Consider the following 20,698-nt stretch of genomic DNA (forward strand, 5'->3'; position numbering starts at 1 on the left):
CGCAACCTCTTTGAATACTGGTGATGTGAAGTACCCTGTGCATGTTGTGAGCTGCTGAAATATTGCATGAATTTCTGTCTCATGTTGGAGGAGTGTGACTTGATTTAACTATTCCTGTTGATGACTATCACACTGGCAGTATCGAAACACTAGCTGACAGCAGGATAGAGTTACACTGTTCTAGGTTTGAGCCTGCAGCTTCCTTTCTTCTTCCTGCACTGAGTCACATTGAGCTATGTAAGCGTATTGACCTCTGTGAATTGCTATCTGTGTCCAGTCTGATTTTTTTTTAAACTTTATTCTTTTTGTAGACTGATATAAAGTTGACTTTTAATACCCCAACGCAAAGGTTTATTTTTAGTGCATCCTGGCCTGTGTTTAAGTAAATAACGGAACATAATTGGATACATTTAAAAATGGAGACCCATCACACTGTCTCCTACTCTATCTTTGCCAGGGCCTCAAAATTCTACAACTCCCTTTCAATCTTTCCTCCTTCTTACAAGCTACCCAAGCTCAGTGTCACCGGCCAATGCTAATTGATCCATCTCATTGTTTCCCCTGTTCTTTTCAACCTCTAATTGTGACCCTCAGTGGCTGTGTCAGAGGGGAGCTGTGCTTCATAATCAGTGGCTGTAACTCTGAATCCCAGCTTTCTGTGGCATTCAAAGTCACCTGACCTTGTTAAACTGATTTTGCAATTGCTTGAACAATAGGTTAGATGGAGGCTACTTTCATAGGGGAGAGATTAGAGAAAGGAAAATTAACTGGTCCAATCTCACCTAAGAGAGACATATGTCGGTTTCAGAGAGACCCAATCAATTTCAGTGTCCACTGAGTTCAGTCTTTCTGGTTGAATGGGAAGAGGGTGATAATCTAAACAAGCAAAATGTAAACATAAAATAAAAATTACAGCCAAATATAGTTACAATACTAAATTTCTGAACCTTACATGATGAGATTGCATGCTTTTAATTACAACAGAAATTGTCCTAATTTGCTTTTGATAATGTCATCACATCATGAACTTGAAATAATTTCCTGACCTAACACTTCTAAGAACCTAGCAGCTAATTCATCTCTCATTAAGACCCAGTGTTCATAATCCAGAACCTGCATTAATTTTATTCGCATGCTATCTTGCTCCTCTCTTTATATGGCATTTGCCTGTGAAAAATGTAATGAATTGGGCAGGTTATGTGAGGAATAAGGCAAATATTCAACCCTGGAGTCCTGGAATGTAATAGGCTATTGAGAAAAGCTGGAGCAATGTACATGCAGCTACTGTCTATCTGCAGCTGATCTGTTCATTGGCTTTCACCATTACTCTGTTACCAACCAATAGTAAGTATAAAGAAAGACTTGCACTTATATAGTGCCTTTCATGACATCAGGACACCTCAAAGCACTTTACAAACAATGAAGTACTTTTCAAGTATAGTCACTGTTGTAATGCTGGAAACATAGGAAAACATAGGCGGCACAGTGGTTAGCACTGCAGCCTCATAGCTCCAGGGACCCGGGTTCGATTCTGGGTACTGCCTGTGTGGAGTTTGCAAGTTCTCCCTGTGTCTGCGTGGGTTTTCTCCGGGTGCTCCGGTTTCCTCCCACAAGCCAAAAGACTTGCAGGTTGATAGGTAAATTGGCCATTATAAATTGTCACTAGTATAGGTAGGTGGTAGGGAAATATAGGGACAGGTGAGGATGTTTGGTAGGAATATGGTAGTGTGGGATTAGTATAAATGGGTGGTTGATGGTCGGCACAGACTCGGTGGGCCGAAGGGCCTGTTTCAGTGCTGTATCTCTAATCTATTCAAGAGTATCCTGGAGTGACAAACTCTGTGGTGAAATGGCCAGCCTCCTCACAATATTACGGGGGGATCTAGGGCACTCAATCTGAGAGGAATCAAAGACCTATCAGCTTTTATCTCATGGCAGGGCAGGTTGGAGTTCCTTTTTTGTCATTTGGTCATGGGATGTGAGCATCATTGGCAAGGCCAACATTTGTTGCCCATCCCTAATTGCCTTTGAGAAGGTAGTGGTGAGTCCATATGGTGTAGGTACACCCACAGTGCTGTTAAGAAGTGAGGTCCAGGTTTTTGACCCAGTGACAGTGAAGGAATGGAAATGTGTTTCCAAGTCAGGATGGTGTGTGGCTTGGAGGAGAACTTGCAGGTGGTGGTGTTCCCATGCATCTGCTGCCCTTGTCCTTCTAGATGATAGATGTCATGGGTTTGGAAGGTGTTGTCGAAGGAGGCTTGACGAGTTGCTGCAGCGCATCTTGTAGATGGTGCACACAGCTGCCACTATGCGCAATGGTGAAGGGTGTGAATGTTTAAGGTTGGGGATTATGCGGGATGCTTTATCTTGGATGGTGTCGAGCTTCTTGAGTGTTGTTGGCACTACACTCACCCAGGCAAGTGGAGAGTATTCCATCACATTCCTGACTTATGCCTTGTAGATGGTGGATTGGCTTTGGGGAGTCAGGAAATGAGTTACTCACTGCAGAATTCCTAGTCTCTAATTTTAAGAAAGGTTACAGTGTACCTGTAGACCCTATGTGCTTTCTGTTAGTAAATTGGGTGAGAAATTTACCTTAAACAGCCTGAATTTAGGGGAATTTGTCTAATTTTAAGAAGGCTGCATAATATGACTTCACTAGTACTGGCCAGAATAAAGGTGATTCAGTAATTCTCCTGTCAATCACACCTGGAGAACACACTGTTGTAAGTAACTTGGATTGATTTCACACAAATAATTTGCATTATGTAACTATCCTCCACCCGCTGCATTCTGCTGGAGCAATAATCAATTTGTATTTTTTAACTGTCCTCCACTCACTGCATTTTGCTGGAGAAATAGCCCTGCTTGTATCGGGAGACATTGTTGTAACTTCATAAGAAATAGGAACAAGAATAGACCGTATGGTCTATCCATGAAAAATTAGCAATGGATGCCTTCCCTTGTCACCATATGGTTGCTGTAAAGTAGACTGTTCACTGTAAATCCTGCCGGAAGCTCTGCCCCACCTCCAACTCATTGACTGATACAGTGGTGTCAGTACAAACTTAATTTTAAGAAAGTGCTGTGCAGAGAATTTTCTCTCTCCTCATTACCACTCCCCTTCTCCCCACCCCCACCTGTCTACAACTTGTCCTGTTTCTTTTAAGGGGAAAGAGCCACTTGAATCCAGAGGCCCAGGCTAATGTCCTCAGGAAACGGGTTAAAATCCCACCACAGCTGCTGGTGGAATTTAAATGCAATTAATTAATAAATTCAGTTCAGTCAATTAATAAAAATCTGAAATTGACAGCTAGTATCGGTAATGGTGCCATGAAACTATCATCGATTGCCATAAAAACCCTAATGTTTACGAATGTCCTTCAGGGAAGGAAATCTGCCGTCCTTACCTGGTCTGGCCTACATGTGACTCCAGATCCACAGCAATCTGGTTGACTCTTAACTGCCCTCAAAACTGGCCGAGCAAGCTACTCAGTTGTCAAGGGCAGTTAGGGATGGGCAACAAAGAATAAAAGAATTCCTGTTTGTCTAGCAAGGCAAGAGTTAAATAACTGGTCGTCAAACATGTATTGAGTGAAATATATTTCGCTATAAATGTGCTCAATAGAAGAGAAATTTTAATTCTGTTGTCTCCCATTCATTTCTGTCGGCTTTCAGTTATGCACTATCCAGTGTGGTACTGAGCCACATCTTCAGCCAAGAAGATCCCAGATTCAATTCCTAGTCTATGTAAGTTATCCAATCTCAGCTAGAATGGTATTAAGCACACTAAAATTCCCTATACTGCACCTGGGTTAAGGTGTGGGAAATAGCTATGGTTCCCTCTCCTGATCACTCGATCATGTCAGGCTGTGGTCTTCCACAGACACAGCCTGGACTCACGCTTGCTGGAGGGTGCCTCAGCAGGAGGCAATATTTTTAAGAAACTCGGAACGAAAACCAAGTGCTACATTGCTTTGACATTCAACTAAGCCCAATTCTTTCCTCACTTAAAATCCACACACACACACACTTTTCAAGCAGAAGTCATTGGCTAATGACCAGGAATGGGATCCAGGGTGGATTTCGCTTCCATAGCTCACACCACTGAGACTGAGTGTAGTACCTCAACCACCATTTCCATTGAGATCAATCCATCAACTGAGATTGGGAATCAAATCTGGGATCTTAATGCCACACCACTTATTGGGTCAGCAAAGAAGCTAAGGATCTCTTCCTAAAATGCATAGTTAAATGTGCCAAAAATATGTCAAAATAAAATCCTAGAGCATCTGTCAGAAGCAAATATCTGTGGATGTGTATCAATAACATACTGTCAAGCTTCGAGGGGGAAAAATATTGGATTTTCAGTGAATGTCATCTCTTCAATCAATATCAGTTGAAGTCAAAGTTCAGGCTAATGAGGCCATTATAGAAAAGTGAATGGATGTTTTGACAGGATATTCAAGTTGCTAATGTAACCTTTGCTCTTGAAAGATAAAGAATTTAAAATTAAAATACATCTCTTTCGGTGGCCTGGTGAGTGAAATCCCCAGCCTTAATCCTTGGTCTGTGCTGAGTTTGCTGGTTTCAGTCAGGGTGCTGCAGTGGCCTTGGGGCAAGCAAGATGAAAAGTCAACCACTGATCCCATTCCTCAAAACCATCCAGTAACACCTATTAGGAAAGAATCAGGTCACTGTGGTACATTGGTCAAATACCCTGACAGCCTTCTGTCTGGTGAATACTGCGCCAACCCTGTCTAGACTGGGATCAGTATAATCCTTTCTATGGGGGGGGGGGGGGTGACACTTTGTCAAATCAGTTTGCTGTGATTTTCTGTAGATGGGTGTATTCCCAACCAACATTCTCTTTGGTTTCACACTTAAAGTAAGGCCACAATAAACAAGTAAGAGTGGGGCTACCAACACCTATGGGACTGTATCCAGTACGAGTCAGCACTTTCAGGAGAGATGGGGAGAAAATTGGCAACATAATTCAAGTAGATTTATTTTACTCTCATCCTTTACAGTGCCTTGTTCCATAAACAGTGATTTGACTGCTGTTTTCTCGATAGTCATTAGTTTGAATCATTCTTGTGTATTTTTAAAGATGAATGCTCAATATCTGAATCGGTGTCAAACCATAAAAATATGTTCACTTTCATGTTCATCCCCAGAAATGAAACTGAATTAGGCCTGATTGGGAGTGTGCAACAAGCAGCTAGCGAGGCAAATGATTGAGAGTCCTTATTATTTTCCTGTCCAATCAATTTCTAGAACGCTGTTTTATTTCCTGCAGTGTATTTGTGTCCCACATATAGCAGCTGATAGAATCTGTAGTGTGAAACAAACGAAACCCCTCTTATTTTTATTTCAAATAAATCAGAATTACTTTTTTGCATTGCTGTAGCATACTGCATACTTGCAAAAAATATTGCCTTATCCACTTGATAAGATACTGCTTGGAGTGAAGATCGGAAAGATGGTGGTTCAAAATCAGCAAACCTTAAACAGGATAAAAGATTGCAACAATTGTTGGTCGTCACAGAGTACTGGATTAAGAGAAATTTCTATAGCCTCTTACCATGTTGTGGTGCATTTCAATGGCTTCACTCAGTGAATTATTTAGAGTCTAGTGACTGTTGTTATGTAGGCAACAGATGTAGATTTTCAGAGCGGGCTATTTCTGCAAAAGCAATCACTGTTGTCTCAATTAACTCCTTCACAAAAGAGCTGGATTAATCGTCAGTTGGGGATAGGGTTGAAGAATACAGGGGTAAGTACAGATGGTAATGATCAAATGCATTATGAAGATGTAGCCAGTGGTGAGGAGGGGAAAGGGTGCTGATTTAGGGGGGGTGATTATATCTGCTGGTTAACCCCAATGCCAATCGCCAATAATAGCCCAGTGAACCCGCAGTGTGAGCACTCTCTAAGGGTGGTGTAAAAGCAGCTGTTGAACACCGGAGATTGGTAAATATTCTGGAATTTGTGGATCGAGAAGTAGGAGAGCATTTATCACAATTTTCCTTTAGGCGATTAAATGGGTATGGTAGAGTCTGTGATAGGGTAAATCATACATGGGCTGTGAATAGAATGGACAGAAGTTGCTGAGTGAATTTTTCTTCTTCCATGATCATAATCTTGTGCTCTTAGAAAATGTACAAAGGAGACTAAAGGATGAAGAAATTAAAAGTGTAAAATGTTATTAAGTCGCACATTTGAAATCTATTGTCAGCCACTTGCGTGACAGTGCCATTCATTCACTGGTGCAACTTGTATGGATCGTCAGGCTCTTGACTCAATCACAGGGCCCACGTGCATATTTTAATTGCTCTACTATTGGTGACAGTGCCTCGGCTCTAAGCTCTGGAATTCCCTCCCTAAACCTCTACCTCTCTCTCCTCCTTTAAGACCTACCTTAAAACCTACCTCTTTGATCAGGCTGTTGGTCATGTGTTAAAATATCTCTTTAAGTGGCTTGGTGTCAAGTCTTGTTTGATAATCACTTCTACGAAGCACCTGGGGACCTTTCAGTACATTAGAGGCACTATATAATGCATGTTGTTGTTGTTCCTTGTCCTATCAATGCATCCTGTCTTGAGCTGACTCATTGCCCACCAACATGGTGCATCATCTTCCCACAACTCAACTGAGAACAAAAAGAATAAGTGAAACAAAATAGGGAAACTGAAATTGCATGCAATAAAAAGAAAATAACAATGTTTCTTGATGAGGTGCCAATATTCAGATCAGAAATCAGTCTCCGATTCATGACCAATATAAGCTTGTGATGCAGATTTAAAAATAACTCCCAGTAGAAGCTGAAAAGATGTCGAATTCCACTGGCCCACAGAAACTGTCCATTCCAGGACTTGCTTTCACTTCACATAGTAGTCTGCTGTGATAAGAGATTCAATTTCTCAACCAGAAGATTAAAGGAAATAAATCATGGTACAGAATACATGGAGGCTCATTTTTACCTCACTGCCGAGGCAATAATCTAACTGGTGAATCATGCACCCACTCTTTGTGGGACCTGCCCGATCTCCATCCTGCTGAATATCGGTGAGAGATCTGTTCCACCAGGTTACCAACCAGGTTATGAAGATAAATATTATCACCATGTGGTTAACCAGCAATTCTCGGCCATTATGTGCAAGTGTTTTATACTGAAAGTCTTGCTGTCTCTCTGCCCTGTAAAACAGGTAATTACTGCAGGACAAAATTATGACAAGAGGAAACTATTTTTCTTGTTTTTAATTTTTAGCACTTATAATGTGCAGGACAATAAGATTGCCATAGGTGCACATCTTAGTTCCAGAGCAAACTGGCAGACATAATAATCGCAAAAATAAAACCCACATAGAAACAGCCCATTTTAGGTAGTTTCTTTCCAGTGAATTAGTTTCTAATGATCATGGCTTCAGTGCTTCCAACCCAAATATATCTGTCTGCAACACCTCCATAAATAGCTTTAAATTACCAATGTTTAACATTTGGGATTTGTTCAGTGTTAGACAATTTATAAAGCTGTGTCTTTGTTATGAATCCCATTCTTTTACACTGAGAAACTGGCCACTCAATAAGGTTATATTCATCTCCCACAGCAATCAGGGTATTTTCTTTAAAGTTGAGCCATAACATTGCTTTCAAAGGTAAAAAGTATACCCATTTCTGATGGCTTAATCCCAGACTGACAACCTAAGGGAGATGTGAGTGGCATTTATGATTAGCAGGACTATCAGGTCGCAAAACTGTTTAAAAATACAATTGTATTTCTTTCTAAAAGTGGCACACGTTGAAATAGGCTGCATTTTTAATCCTTAGTTAGGGACTGCAACTCCTAATAATTATATTGAGGACAATTATCATACCTGGATGATGAGTGTCAACGGGCTGTTCAGCCATGGAGGGTCTGAGTCTGTCTTCGCCTAATGTCCACGCATGTGCATTTTACAACAGAAGTCACAATTTGTTTAGTTCATTCTTGAGAGGTAGGCGTCGTTGGTAAGACTGGTATTTATTGCCTAACCTCATTTGCCCTTGAGAACATGGCGGTGAGCCTTCTTCTTGAATCACTGCAGTCTGTGTGGTGAAGGTACTCCCACAGTGCTGTTAGGTAGGGTGTTCCAAGATTTTGACTCAGCGACAATAAAGGAACAGCAATATATGGTCAATATGTATCATGTTTTATATCTATAATTCATATCATTATATCCATAAGGTGGGACATAACTTCGAGGAAAACTTGGAGGTGATGGTGTTCCCATGCACTTCCTGCCTTTTGATGGATAGTTCTGGTGCTGTCAGGGCTTTTTTGTCATTTCTTTGTACATAATGTACACAGTTGATTGTAGGTGGGGTGTCACGAGCAGCCAATCCATTACAGTTAGTGAATAGAAAGAAAACAGTTATCATTATAGTGTCGACTATAAAGTATAAGTGAAGTATAGTGTGAAAAAGTGTTTGTGTATTTCAGCATTGTAGATGCCTGCATATTACCGACCAGTGCTCTGGACTGTGATGCCAGGCATTAGCACTTGAGTTAAAGTCCCATTGCCATGGTAACGAGCTGGCTTAGTTAGGCCTACATAGCAGATAATTCACCTATCTGAAAGGTTGCCAACCGTCACTGGGGAACAAAGAAGCAAGACACAGGCACGACCGTGATATTGGATGGGGGAGGAGATATTGCAGCATTGACAAGTCCGAATATACAGTTCCAAACATCAGGCTGCTGAAGGGTCGAGACACGGGGCAGAGTTGGGGATGCACCAAGATCATTAGGAAGAGTACAGGACTGATGAGTTCCAGTGTCACGTTATGGACAGGCCTGTTACTGAACTCGGGAGGGTGTGAAATGTAGTTTTCCTTTTCTTTTTAATGCATTTGTGGGATCTGGGCATTGCTGGCTAGGCCAGCATTTATTGCCCATCCCTAATTGCCCTTGAGAAGGTGGTGGTGAGCTGCCTTCTTGAACCGCTGCAGTCCATGTGAGGCAGGTACACCCACAGTGCTGTTAGGAGGGAGTTCCAGAATTTTGACCCAGCGACAGTGAAGGAATGGCGACATAGTTCCAAGTCAGGATGGTATGTGACTTGGAGAGGAACTTGCAGGTGGTGTTGTTCCCATATATTTGCTGCCCTTGTCCTTCTAGTTGGTAGAGGTCGCGGGTTTGGAAGGTGCTGTCTAAGGAGCCTTGGTGCGTTGCTGCAGTGCATCTTGTAGATGGTACACACTGCTGCCACTGTGCATCGGTGGTGGAGTGAGTGAATGTTTGTGGACAGTGTGCCAATCAAGTGGGCTGCTTTGTCCTGGATGGTGTCGAGCTTCCTGATGGTAAATCGATGCTGCAAGAAACCAGAGTGAAGCAATGGCACGAGGTGGCATTCTAAACAACTGGATGATGTGTTTATATTTATGCTGTAGTGTTGTACTAACCTTCTTCATTAATGTGCCAGGGCAGCTATTGGGGATATCCTGATGCAGTACCAGAAGCTGTCATGCCATTTATATGCAGTCCTTCCCCCGCCTCCACTACTGCCCCCCCCTCCCCCAAACTCCCAAGCTAATTTTTCAAAAGTAGAATACTGTACAAAAGCTGCTGTGATGCAAATGATCAGTCCAACACAGGCCCTTGGGATTTAAATGGTGGATGAAACCCGAATGAAGAGTTAAGGTCCATATTACAAGACAATGAGAAGTCATAGTTTAAATTTAGAGGAAGGAAAGACAGAGGGAGCTGTGGAGTTATACTGCTTTGAGATCCAAGAGAGGAATGAGTTTGAGTAAGTGATGGTAGAGTTAGCCCGAACTTCAATCGTGAGGATATTGGGAGAAGGAACAGGATGCCGAATGGCGTATTTGGATCTTTTGGATGAACAGGACAGGAGTGTCAAGAGAAGATAAGGTGATAGCAAAGATTTACTATGGTATTATCTACACCACCAATATATATGTACACACACACACACTTATACACTGGCCCCTCCTATAAAATACTATTTCCTACACCCAACTAGAAACAGTTTTAATGCTTTCTTCACTCCCAATTTCAAAAATCCTGTACAGCCACTGATAAAACTTTTTCTGTGTGACATTAGGGCTGCACCTCATTTAAACCAATAGCAATCATTAATTGAAGCCCAATATTTTGCTTTTATTGCACTATGCTTTACCCCCTAAAGTTTCATCTGTGATCAGTCTGTTCCAATCTTATAAATAATGCCAATGTCACAGGCAGTGTTAAATTCTTAATTGAGAAACCAAAGTGCGTCGCCGAGGCCTACAGTACAGAACACCACTGTGGCTGGAAAGAACAGGAGAAATGATGAGGTAAACCAGGAAGCAGTGAAGTTAAGCTTGGTTAATAAAAGGCTGTAGAGTGGTGATTGTATGGCTGTATCATTGGTTTGTTCCTCTTGCTTTCAGATGCTGTCCATTTTAATGAATTGCATTATATTTGAGGACTGTCGGAATCAGTGGTCAATGTCACGCCCATTGCTGGGGCTAATACTTCTCAATGAGAAGGTAAGGCTTCGCTAAGAACTCAGTATGGCCAATAGGCTTCAATGGAGTTAGATATCATTTGAGGTTACTGCAAGTATGCTTCTCCCCCCAATTTTCCCTACTCTCCTGAAGGGACTATCTCATGTTAGGATATATGGGATTGTACATAGAAACAAAAGAGCATTGCAGTCCATCAGGGAAGTCTTAAAATCTGGATAATAATAACCATTCTTTCTGCCCTGTCGCTCAATCACTTCTCTCAACAAGTGCCCAACTGGCTAGCTCTTGAATGTACTAGAATTCCCAACCTCCACAGCCTCTGCTGACACCCTGTTTCATATATTCATCTGCTGTTAAATCTAAAGTATCCATTCACACTCCATTCTAGAGCTTGAGTCCATGCCCTATAACCTAATCTGTGATGATATGTGATTTTATTGGAGTTCAGTTTGACCACTTAGGATTTCACATACCTTAGTAAGGTCTTTTCTGAGCTACCTGTTCTCCACTTTCCATAGCTGTGGTCCTCGTGGATCAGGTGCCCAGTTGCAGGTATCGATTTAGTTGTGCATTGTTCTACCTTCTAAAATGACAAGGTTGTGGGGGGGGAGGGGGGCGGGGTGGCGGTGGGTGGTGATGGTAGAATCTCTGTGGGGTTTTACCGATCTCTGGCAATAACTTTATTAGTGGTAGGCGATCACCAGATCTCTCATGGAATTTCAAGATGAAGATGTCCATGCTTTACTCACTCAGTGCACACATGGACACCTACAGCAGGGGTCCCTGGAGTGTGGTGAGCAGAGGAAATTCCAGCTTCTCTTTTGTACGGAACTCTATAAGCAGCAAACACACAGCACTAGCTGTCTGAACTGTAATTACCAGCACCACCACCGATCACAGAATTATAGACCCAGTCAGGGTGTCAGGCCTGCACTGTGGAATGCAGCTGACCGATGGAGACTTGTGTCTCTCTGTCAGCTGTGTTTAGATAGTGTTGAAATATCTATAATTCATCTCAGCTTCTCTGGGCTAGGGAGGGAAAAGCATCAGCCAAAGATTCTGCTGCTGATGTTATCCAACAATCCCCATCCTGGACAGTGCAGGCATGTGAACAGGAGTTGGCTTGACTGTGGTACCCTCCACAACCAGACTGCCACTGTCTAGGCTATCACATAAAGTATGTCCCCTTGGGTGAGCTGCTGGAACGTAACCAGTGTCTATGGATCCTGTACAATGTGAGTCAGTGTCCTTGGGAGAGAAGGAGACAACAAACAAAGAACATAACTAATTACACATATAATACCCCTATTCACTGTCAAGCTCCAGTTTTCAGGGATACATTTAGAGTGCATTCTATACTGCCAGGAGAAACAGAGAGAGCCGTGCAGGGAACAGCTGAACCTGGTGATTGAAATGTAAATGTGTTTCAGATAAATTCTTTACCTCCACCAAAAAAAAGAAGCAAAGGGATAAGATGAAGATGATAGAAGAGGAGAATAAATGTAAATACGATGTGAGATGTCTCATCATTCACCTTCCTTGAATGACCCAGTTTTGTCGTAGTGGATTCAGTATCTTTAACATTATCTGCTTCGTGATGATTTGCATTCAAGTGCAATGAAAGATAGCACTACTTTTAAAATGATTAAGTGAGAGATAGAGGATAGACAGTGTTTTGCAATAGTAGGTGACATCACATTATCATACTTTATGGATCACTGCAATCTTTCACATATTTGGTAGCCTAATAATTTCTATCCTGCGTAAACCAATGAATCATTCCTCCTCCCAAGTATAAAAAATATCTGATTTCTATGTTTCGCCAACATCCTTCATTGGATATAAATAAAATCTTTTTCCTTTTTTAAAAAAAGCAATCCATTATGATTAACAAAACTGTTTGAAGTTGTTAGTGTTTCTCACAAAGTGCTAGTCCTATCCTCAGCTTCCCCAACTCCAAACTAAATGCGAGGGAGGTTAAAAGAGAATGTGACAGCAATTGAGGTTTGTACCTATGCCTGAATCAGGTCGAAGAAATTAGCCTTTTCATTTTGATGAATCGTTTTTCCTTCAACAATAGTTTTCAGAAGGCCTGGATTCATTTATTTCAGACACTACCTGGTAGAGCAGTGCTACTAAGAATACAACCGACAGGGCACTTAAAACCACCTTTGGCAGGCTTGCTGTTCCATATGCCTTTGAGCCTCTATTCACAGCATCCCTGGCGGCGGCGGGCTGCTCAGAAAATTGCCCCAAACCATTTTCACCTTCGTTTTCTTGCTTGGTGCTCTTCCTGGCCCCTCAAAAATAATCTGGCCTGCTGCCAGCTCATGTGTTTCCCTCATCCTCCCCTACCTGGCCCACACTGTTGGCTGGCTCTGTATATGAGCATGCCGATTTTCTACCCATCCCAAATGGAAACCTCTATCAGTGCTAGTTTGGCACATACGATTCATGCAAAATGACGCCTGAGCATCAAAATGACAGCCTGCTTACGCCAAATATTAAAATGAGCCGAACAATATAATGGTAATTGCTGGCCTAATGGATAAGTTTATGAATACACTGCTCTAATGTGGTACCATAAGAGGCAGACCAGAAGACCCTTCGTTGAATCCCTGGTCTATGCTAAGTTTTTTTTAGATATACTGCACTGAAACAGGCCCTTCGGCCCACCGAGTCTGTGCCGACCAACAACCACCCATTTATGCTAATCCTACATTAATCCCATATTCCCTATCACATCCCCACCATTCTCCTAACACCTACTTACACTAGGGGCAATTTACAATGGCCAATTTACCTCTTAACCTGCAAGTCTTTGGCTGGTGGCTGATTTCTGCAAAGGTACATGTGCTATAATCAACTAGTAATTACCATGCAGTGGCCTGTGCTGGAAAATATGAGTGTGTGGTCATTCAGTGAGGACAGGATCATTTTATGTGGATATTGAGTAAAGTTCCTCTCCAGGTCCATTTTTTTTTATTCTTCGTTCATGGGATGTGGGTGTCACTAGCAAGGCTGGCATTTATTGCCCATCTCTAATGCCCCTGAGAAGGTGTTGGTGAGCTGCCTTCGTGAACTGCTGCTGCTCATGTGGTGTAGATACACTCACAGTGCTGTTAGGGAGGGAATTCCAGGATTTAGTGAAGGAATGGCGATAGATATACGCAGCAAGTGCTTAAGGTCTGGAATGCGCTGCCTGAGAGTACGGTGGAGACAGGTTCAATTGAAGCAGTCAAAAGGGAATTAGACTGTTATATGTGCAGGGTTACAGAGAGAAGGCGGGGGAACGGCACTATGTGAATTCCTCGTTCGAAGAGCTGGTGCAGACACAATGGGCCGAATGGCCTCCTTCTGTGCTGTAATAATTCTGTGATTCTGTGATATTTCCAAGTCAGGATAATGAATTAGTTCTTTCTGGCATCTGTGTTTAATTGTCACGGAACAAATTTTAGATGATGCCCTTTGTCCTAAGAGTCATTTTTCTAAGCTTCACTAATGATAATGAATTCTAGCCATGTATTTCACTCTTGCACCAGTCTAGTGTTGTCACCCATGCCTCTGACACCCAAGGTGAGTTTCACCCTATTGATGATGCAGTAACATGCTGTACCTTAAGATGAGTTCTTTCTCCATATCAAGGTTATACAAATCTATTCAGGTATGTGCAGTAATGAGGCTTTTTTAGAGAGAAATTAATGAATTTAATGATATAGATTAACATCTGTAGTACTGTGATGATTGATAATCCTTACACTTAGTTGAAAGTTATCATCCCAGTGTTTGATCAGGCAATTTCTCCAGCCTGGCTACACTGCAGTTTTTATATCAGCAGGTCTGTCAGCTCCCAGTTTTGCAGGAGGGCGATTGTATCTCATTTTATCTTCACATATTTTGGATGCAGAAGGAACTGTTCAGGAACAAAACACTAAAATAATGTTCTCCACAATTTGCAATATTGCAAGTAATGATTTTGGGACTTTGCATAAGCATTTAGCCGAACAATAAAATTGTTTATTCCCTTTTTAATTAGTGGATCACATTAACAGATTATCCATTTGAGATTCAGTCCAGGATATTTTATACCAGCAATTAAGAACGCTGGAAAGAGTACTTTTAATAAGTGCAAGTCATACTTAAACTACATGCTCTGCTATTGCTGTGCGACTAGAAGGTGTCATTTTATTGATCTGCCCATTACCAACAGCAGATTACAAGGCATTCTTGCTCCAATTCCAAGTATTTTTTTGACGTTTGCAGTGAGGTTGCCACAATGATTAAGTTTTTAATAAAGCCACAGTTTTCTGCCTTAGAAATTGAAGGACAGTATAAGATGCTTTCCTTCTCTTAATAAAATTGAAACAACCAATTGCCCGATTGCACCTGCCTAAGTTCTGCTCGTGGTCCATCAACCATCACTGCTTCTTATATCCCAGCTCATGAGGGAATATTGAAAAATAAGTGCAAGATTGGAAATTAATTTGACTGACGACACTGTGCATTACAGACACTGTCAGAGCAGTAAAGCTTTATATTTCAATTTAGTAATAAGACAATACCTTACGATAACATGCTGTGAACTATCTTTACTTCTTTCCTTCCTCCTTTTTCTGCCAGTTTATATCCCAGTCTTTCTGAGAAAAGTGTTGACCCCTTGCTGGGGTACGGATGTGCTCTAGTGTGCAAACATAAACAATGAATACCAACACACTATTTATTGGGAAAGGGCATCACAGCCTTGTGCAGAACAGCAGCAGCATTCTGTAAGCTGTCTTCTGGCAAAGGAGTCTGCAGTGGCATTTGGTGCCACTAGGCACAAGGGCTTGTCTGTTCATTGCACATTTGCTGTTCCAAGGATACACCATTAACGCTGCCCAAAACAGGACATATGAAGATGTTGGAAGTCCTACTGGATCTTGAGTATCCATGAAGTTTAGCAGCCCTTCCACTCAGCCCAATACTGTCCTTCTGATGTTACTCACTAACACTCTTGTGGGAGCACCATCACCACAAGGCTCCCAAGGAGGAACCAGATGACCATCTTCTCAGGGAGTGCATTCTAAATTCAGCATTGCTCATATCCCGAGAACAACTAACAAAATACTTTCCAGCAAGGTTTGTTTGATCAAGAGTGGGAATCCTGGTTGGCTTTACATTGCTTAAGCCAAGAATGCTGAGTCCAGTCATAGCATTCTCAAACACTGACAGCACTGAAGTTAACGCAAAATGTGAATGTGTGGTTATAAAGTTTAATTTAAGCTCCTGCAATGACATAGTAGATAAAGAAACCAGAAAGCTTCAGTTTTTGCACTGAGTTAGTGGATTTCAACACTTCTGTCCCTCCCTCAACCCATCTGCTGCTGAAACCCTCAACAATGCCTTTCATCTTCAGACCAATCCAATGCTCTCCTACTGGCTTCTCATTCTCCATCCTCGGTAAACTTCAGCTCATCCAAACTGCTGCCCAAACCCTACTCCTCACTAGGTTCCGTTCTCCCATCACCACTATGCTTGCTGACCCATATTGGCTCTCAGTCCACCAATGGGTCAAAATTAAAATTCTCATCCTCATATTTGAAGCCCTTCATGGCCCTATCTCTGTCACCTCCTGAAGCCGTAGGGAGAACCTTCGAGTAAATGCTGGCAGCTGGTCTGCATGACTCAGTATTGCTCTACGCAGTGCACTTGACTGCCTGGCATGGAGGGGAGACACCAACAGATATTTCAGATCACTGCACTACCTCCTCTCTTCGTTTGCTCTCTCTCCATTGCTTTCTTAATCTCCATTGCAGGTTCTAGCTCTGCCTGTTTAGATATCACCTCTGTGACTGAGCCACATTTCTCATACATGGTGGTTGGCCAAGCTCATGCTGGGAGCCTTTCTCACTGACCCTATGTATTAGGAAGTCAGAGGTGTGCAATTTTTCATTCATTAATTCCAGTGGGTAGAAAATTGCAATGAGGACCGTGGTAGGGGTGCACCTGTGATTTCATGGCATGCACAGCCAGTGAACAAAGCTCCTCACCAACAGGGCAAGTTCAGATAATCATCTTTAATGAACTATGGCACCTAACATTTATGTTAGACTTCACAGAATTTTAATGAAATTCACTCTGAATATTTTGCTGAAAAGAAATTGGCTTTCTTCAAAGCAATACACATCCACATTTTCATTTCATATTGGCATGTTTCTTCAACCCCTGAACTATTTCTTCTGTCACATTTTTCACAGTGGTGTACACCTCTTCACAGAATATCCTGATGATTGAGCACAGTCAAAGTTTCAGCTTCGGTGCCTAATGAATTAAGGCCAGAAATCACAAAGAAATACCACTGCGAATGCTGTGCAGTGAAACTCAGTTGATATTTGACACACTATGCTTTCTGATTGCAGTACTTTGGTGAGTTGAGAAGGAATCTGATAAGCAACCAGCACCCTGAGCAGCAGCCAGCTCTGAATGCATGCTTTGAGAAGTTAATGGAAGGTGTGCAACAGAGTTTGCTGATCAAGAACAGAGACAGGTAAGCATAGTCAATGAAATGAAGTTAAAAGATGATGGTGCTGGGTCATAATCAGAGTCAAGGTTTTACAGAGGCAAATTTGGCTGCCCATCCATAAATATGATCAGTCACAGTTGGCATTTAACCATTCTACTCCAGTGCCTTTTTTTTTTAATTAATTCTCCAAATCTGGCCATTAATGGTGTGAGGCTGGAGTCAGATATAGGCCAGACCAGGTAAGGATACAGGTTTTGTAAGGGTTTCAGATCCCTTCCTGCTTACAATGATTCTTGGACCCCGGAATTACAATTACAAAATACACGCGGCAAACAGGTTTTGGCTGAACCTAAATTCGTTAGTTTATCAGACCAACAAAACCACAGTACAAACCCCTCTATGATTTGACTGAATCACCCGCACAGCTGGTCATTACCGATGTTGATTGTAGGCCTGAATCTGGAAATGACCAGTCCCCGTCCTTCTTTACCCGACTGCAGTCCACACGTTTCAATGTTGTCCTTTCTTATCAGTCATGCTATCCCACACCTGGGCCTCAGCTGTAGTTTCAGTTATCAGCCTGCTGAGCCACTTAGTCTTTCGCACCTCTTTATCTTGGTCTTTCAATTTCCTGAGCTATGCAGAACTGCAAGGTCAGAGATAACTACTTATCTCCTCCCCTGCTGTCTACACAGCATAAAGAGAATGTGATTTTCTTCACGGTGATGGGCGCTTAGCTCATGGCATTCTCCAGGTTGTTATGACTGAGGCAGAAGAGTGCACTGTCACACTTCTCCACAGGTCACAACATGTATTTTGAAATGTTTACCCAGATACTGATACGGCCAATCATATACTCTACTCTTTATCCCAGAATAAAATACACCAACCAGGTTTCTGTAATAAACAACAAAATTATCAGTTTAATATAAAATAAGACTTATCCAGTAAAGAAGCAAAGCATTAATACAAAAATTGAAATATGAAAGTTCCCTTTTTAACCCCACACACAAACTCATACACAAACACTGTAAAAAATGAAGAAATTCTCTCTGCAGAGCTCTGTTACAAAAGAAAAGACAAAGAATACTTTGGCCAAATACTTGGTCATTCTTGAAGAAAAAAGAGAAGATATGGAAGGATGTCCGTTTTGGTCTGGCGTCCGGGTATATGATGAGGGGTCACTGGGATCTTTTCAGAAGCACTTCTTTCTGGAGATGTCAAGAAATAGTCTGGTAGGTTTTCTAGGAGAAATGCGGCATCAGGGGCTTCCACTATCACTCAGATTTCGCAGGGTTTTTTCAAAGACAGGAGGATAGAGGAGCTGACACACTGGACCTCTCAGGGTCTCTTAGAGAAGTGCAGGGATGGCAGATTGATCTTCAATTGCTTTTCAAAAGCAGTCCATACTCCAACTATACCAAAACAATATCTCAGAAGCAAAACCACAAACAGCCAGTCAGAACCTCCTGACCCTCATAAATCTTGACATGTCACTTCTCTGTAAACATCTTCCCCAGGTTACCAAGGTTTCTGTTGTTTATTGAGCTTAAGGCATATGATTTCCAGTAAAAGGTTGTTTTCAAACAAGACCTCTCAGTGACCTTTGTCAAAAAACATGTCCATCAAGTCTTTTCAACAAAGACAAAATCCAGCATCTATGAAATCTTCAACCTTCCAAAAAATGAATCCATTTCCACAATTTAAATATGAATCCTCAAAAAAATGGAAGCACTTTCGTAACGATGCGTCTTCCATCCTGCCAGGAACAAACTATTTTTTTTTCCAACTGCTATTTTTTAAATAGGATTCCTATTGAATTTAGACATCAGGACCCTGTTTGGTTTCTCTCCATTGCAGGTTTACACAGAACATGTCCGTGTTTAAACGCGATGTAACTGAGACTTTGCGCATCAGCACAGCTGCCAGTAACCCTGCGGGCACCATAGATATGATGAGCTGATGCTGATCACTGGAGTCAAAGATGATCGGAGGAGCCGCAGTGCCCAGAACAGTGAGCGTTATGCCAGCACGTTTTGTTACTGCCGTAAAATAAAATGTGTCTTTTCCACCTTGGTACGTGAGACAATGGTGATCTTCCTGGGATTGGGAGAGGGCAAGGGTAACTCACTAACAAAATCTAGTGGAAGTTCAGGGTGGGTTGGCATCTAAACTAACGCCTCACTTATTTCCTGGCTGGCACTGGTCTCAGTGTCAGTGCAAACACTATTTACTGACCAAAACTAGTGTTGGGTACCAAAAACACTCTGGTTTACAGTGGAGCCATTTCACAATAACTGATGAGATTACATTTTGCCTACAATGTAATACATTTCTCAAATGGACAGAAGTTGAATTTCAAGTACGTATGTAAATTATTATATTGGTAACCAGTTCCAGTTTGGCAACCCATTGCCAAAGATTGTAGTCCGAATTACCTGGTTATATGTGAATAAATTCATCCTACTGGATTTTCAAGGCTCCGTTATTTCTAACAGAGGTGTCCCCCTGGATAAAAGCAGGGCACATGGTGACACATTAAATCAACAAGGAGTAGAGTAGGCAGCCATCAATGCTATGAATCTCCATGGGTTGTTGTTTCATAGCTTTCTCCATCCTTGAAGGTTGCAGTTCTGTGGACAACAGCCGCACTCCAGTACCTTGCCCAAATGGCCAAAGTTCATCTCTAGATAATGAGTGAATCTTATCTTGTCCTTATCTGACATCAACATGCACCCACAGCTACACGTACATGTGCCCACGTACACAGATGTATGCTGGCACCAGCCCGCACGTGCATGTTCACATCCACCCATGCAAGCATGCACATGTCTACCCGACAAAGTGTAAAATTGTTCAGGAAAATCAATTTCATGAAAAGCAGGACAAATCCAATCCGGCCAATCTCCTCCCCATCAGTCTACTCTCAATCATCGCAAAGTGCTGGAAAGTGGCGTCAAAAGCATAATTAAGCAGCGCTTACTCAGCAATAACCTGCTCACTGATGTTCACTTTGGGTTTCACCATGACCACTTGGCTCCAGACCTCATTATAGCCTTGGTCCATGCATAGATAAAAGAGCTGAGTTCCAGAGATGAGGTGAGAGTGACGTCAAGGCAGCATTTGACCAGTTGTGGCATCAAGAAGCCCTCGTGAAATTGAAGTCAATGGGAATCGGGGAAAACTCCCATTGGCTATAGTCATACCTAGCACAAGGGAAGGTGGTTGTGGTTTTTAGAGGCGAATCACCTCAACCCCAGGATTTTAGGTCAGTGGTCTAGGCCCAACCATCTTCAGTTGCTTCATCAATGACATTCCCTTCATAAGGTTAGAAGTGGAAATCTTCACTGGTGATTTCACAGTATTCAGTTCAATTCACATATGCTGAAATAATGAAAGTCTGTTCCCACATGCAGCAAGACTTGGACAACAATCAGACTTGGGCTGATAAATGGAAAGGAATATTTGTGCCGCACAAGGGCCAGACAATGACCATCTCCAACAAGAGTCTAACAATCTCCCCATGACATTCAACTGCATGACAATTGCTGAATCCCCACCATCAACATCATGGGGGGTTACCATTGACCAGAAACTTAGCTGGATCAGCCATATAAATACTATGGCTACAAAAGCAGGTCAGAGGCTAGAAATTCTGTGGAGGCTAACATGCTTCCTCAGTCC

General features: G+C 42.0%; 1 protein-coding gene across 6 annotated transcripts in view; it reads left to right on the forward strand.

Moving 5' to 3' along the window:
- LOC137375763 (ran-binding protein 17-like) overlaps positions 1-19,090 on the forward strand; it is a 1,067,965-nt gene extending 1,048,875 nt beyond the window's left edge. For 3 of the 6 annotated variants that reach the window (XM_068043152.1, XM_068043153.1, XM_068043158.1), the window contains 4 exons: positions 10,435-10,533; positions 16,911-17,038; positions 18,073-18,249; positions 18,875-19,090. In XM_068043152.1, coding sequence (XP_067899253.1) covers positions 10,435-10,533; positions 16,911-17,038; positions 18,073-18,249; positions 18,875-18,977 — 507 coding nt within the window. In that variant the 3' untranslated portion in view covers positions 18,978-19,090. The remainder of the gene's footprint in view (positions 1-10,434; positions 10,534-16,910; positions 17,039-18,072; positions 18,250-18,874) is intronic. The other 3 variants (XM_068043155.1, XM_068043157.1, XM_068043154.1) reach the window with 2 other exon arrangements.
- Positions 19,091-20,698: the final 1,608 nt, after the last annotated feature.

Source organism: Heterodontus francisci, chromosome 12 (genome assembly GCF_036365525.1).
Source record: "Heterodontus francisci isolate sHetFra1 chromosome 12, sHetFra1.hap1, whole genome shotgun sequence".
Taxonomy (NCBI): domain Eukaryota; kingdom Metazoa; phylum Chordata; class Chondrichthyes; order Heterodontiformes; family Heterodontidae; genus Heterodontus; species Heterodontus francisci.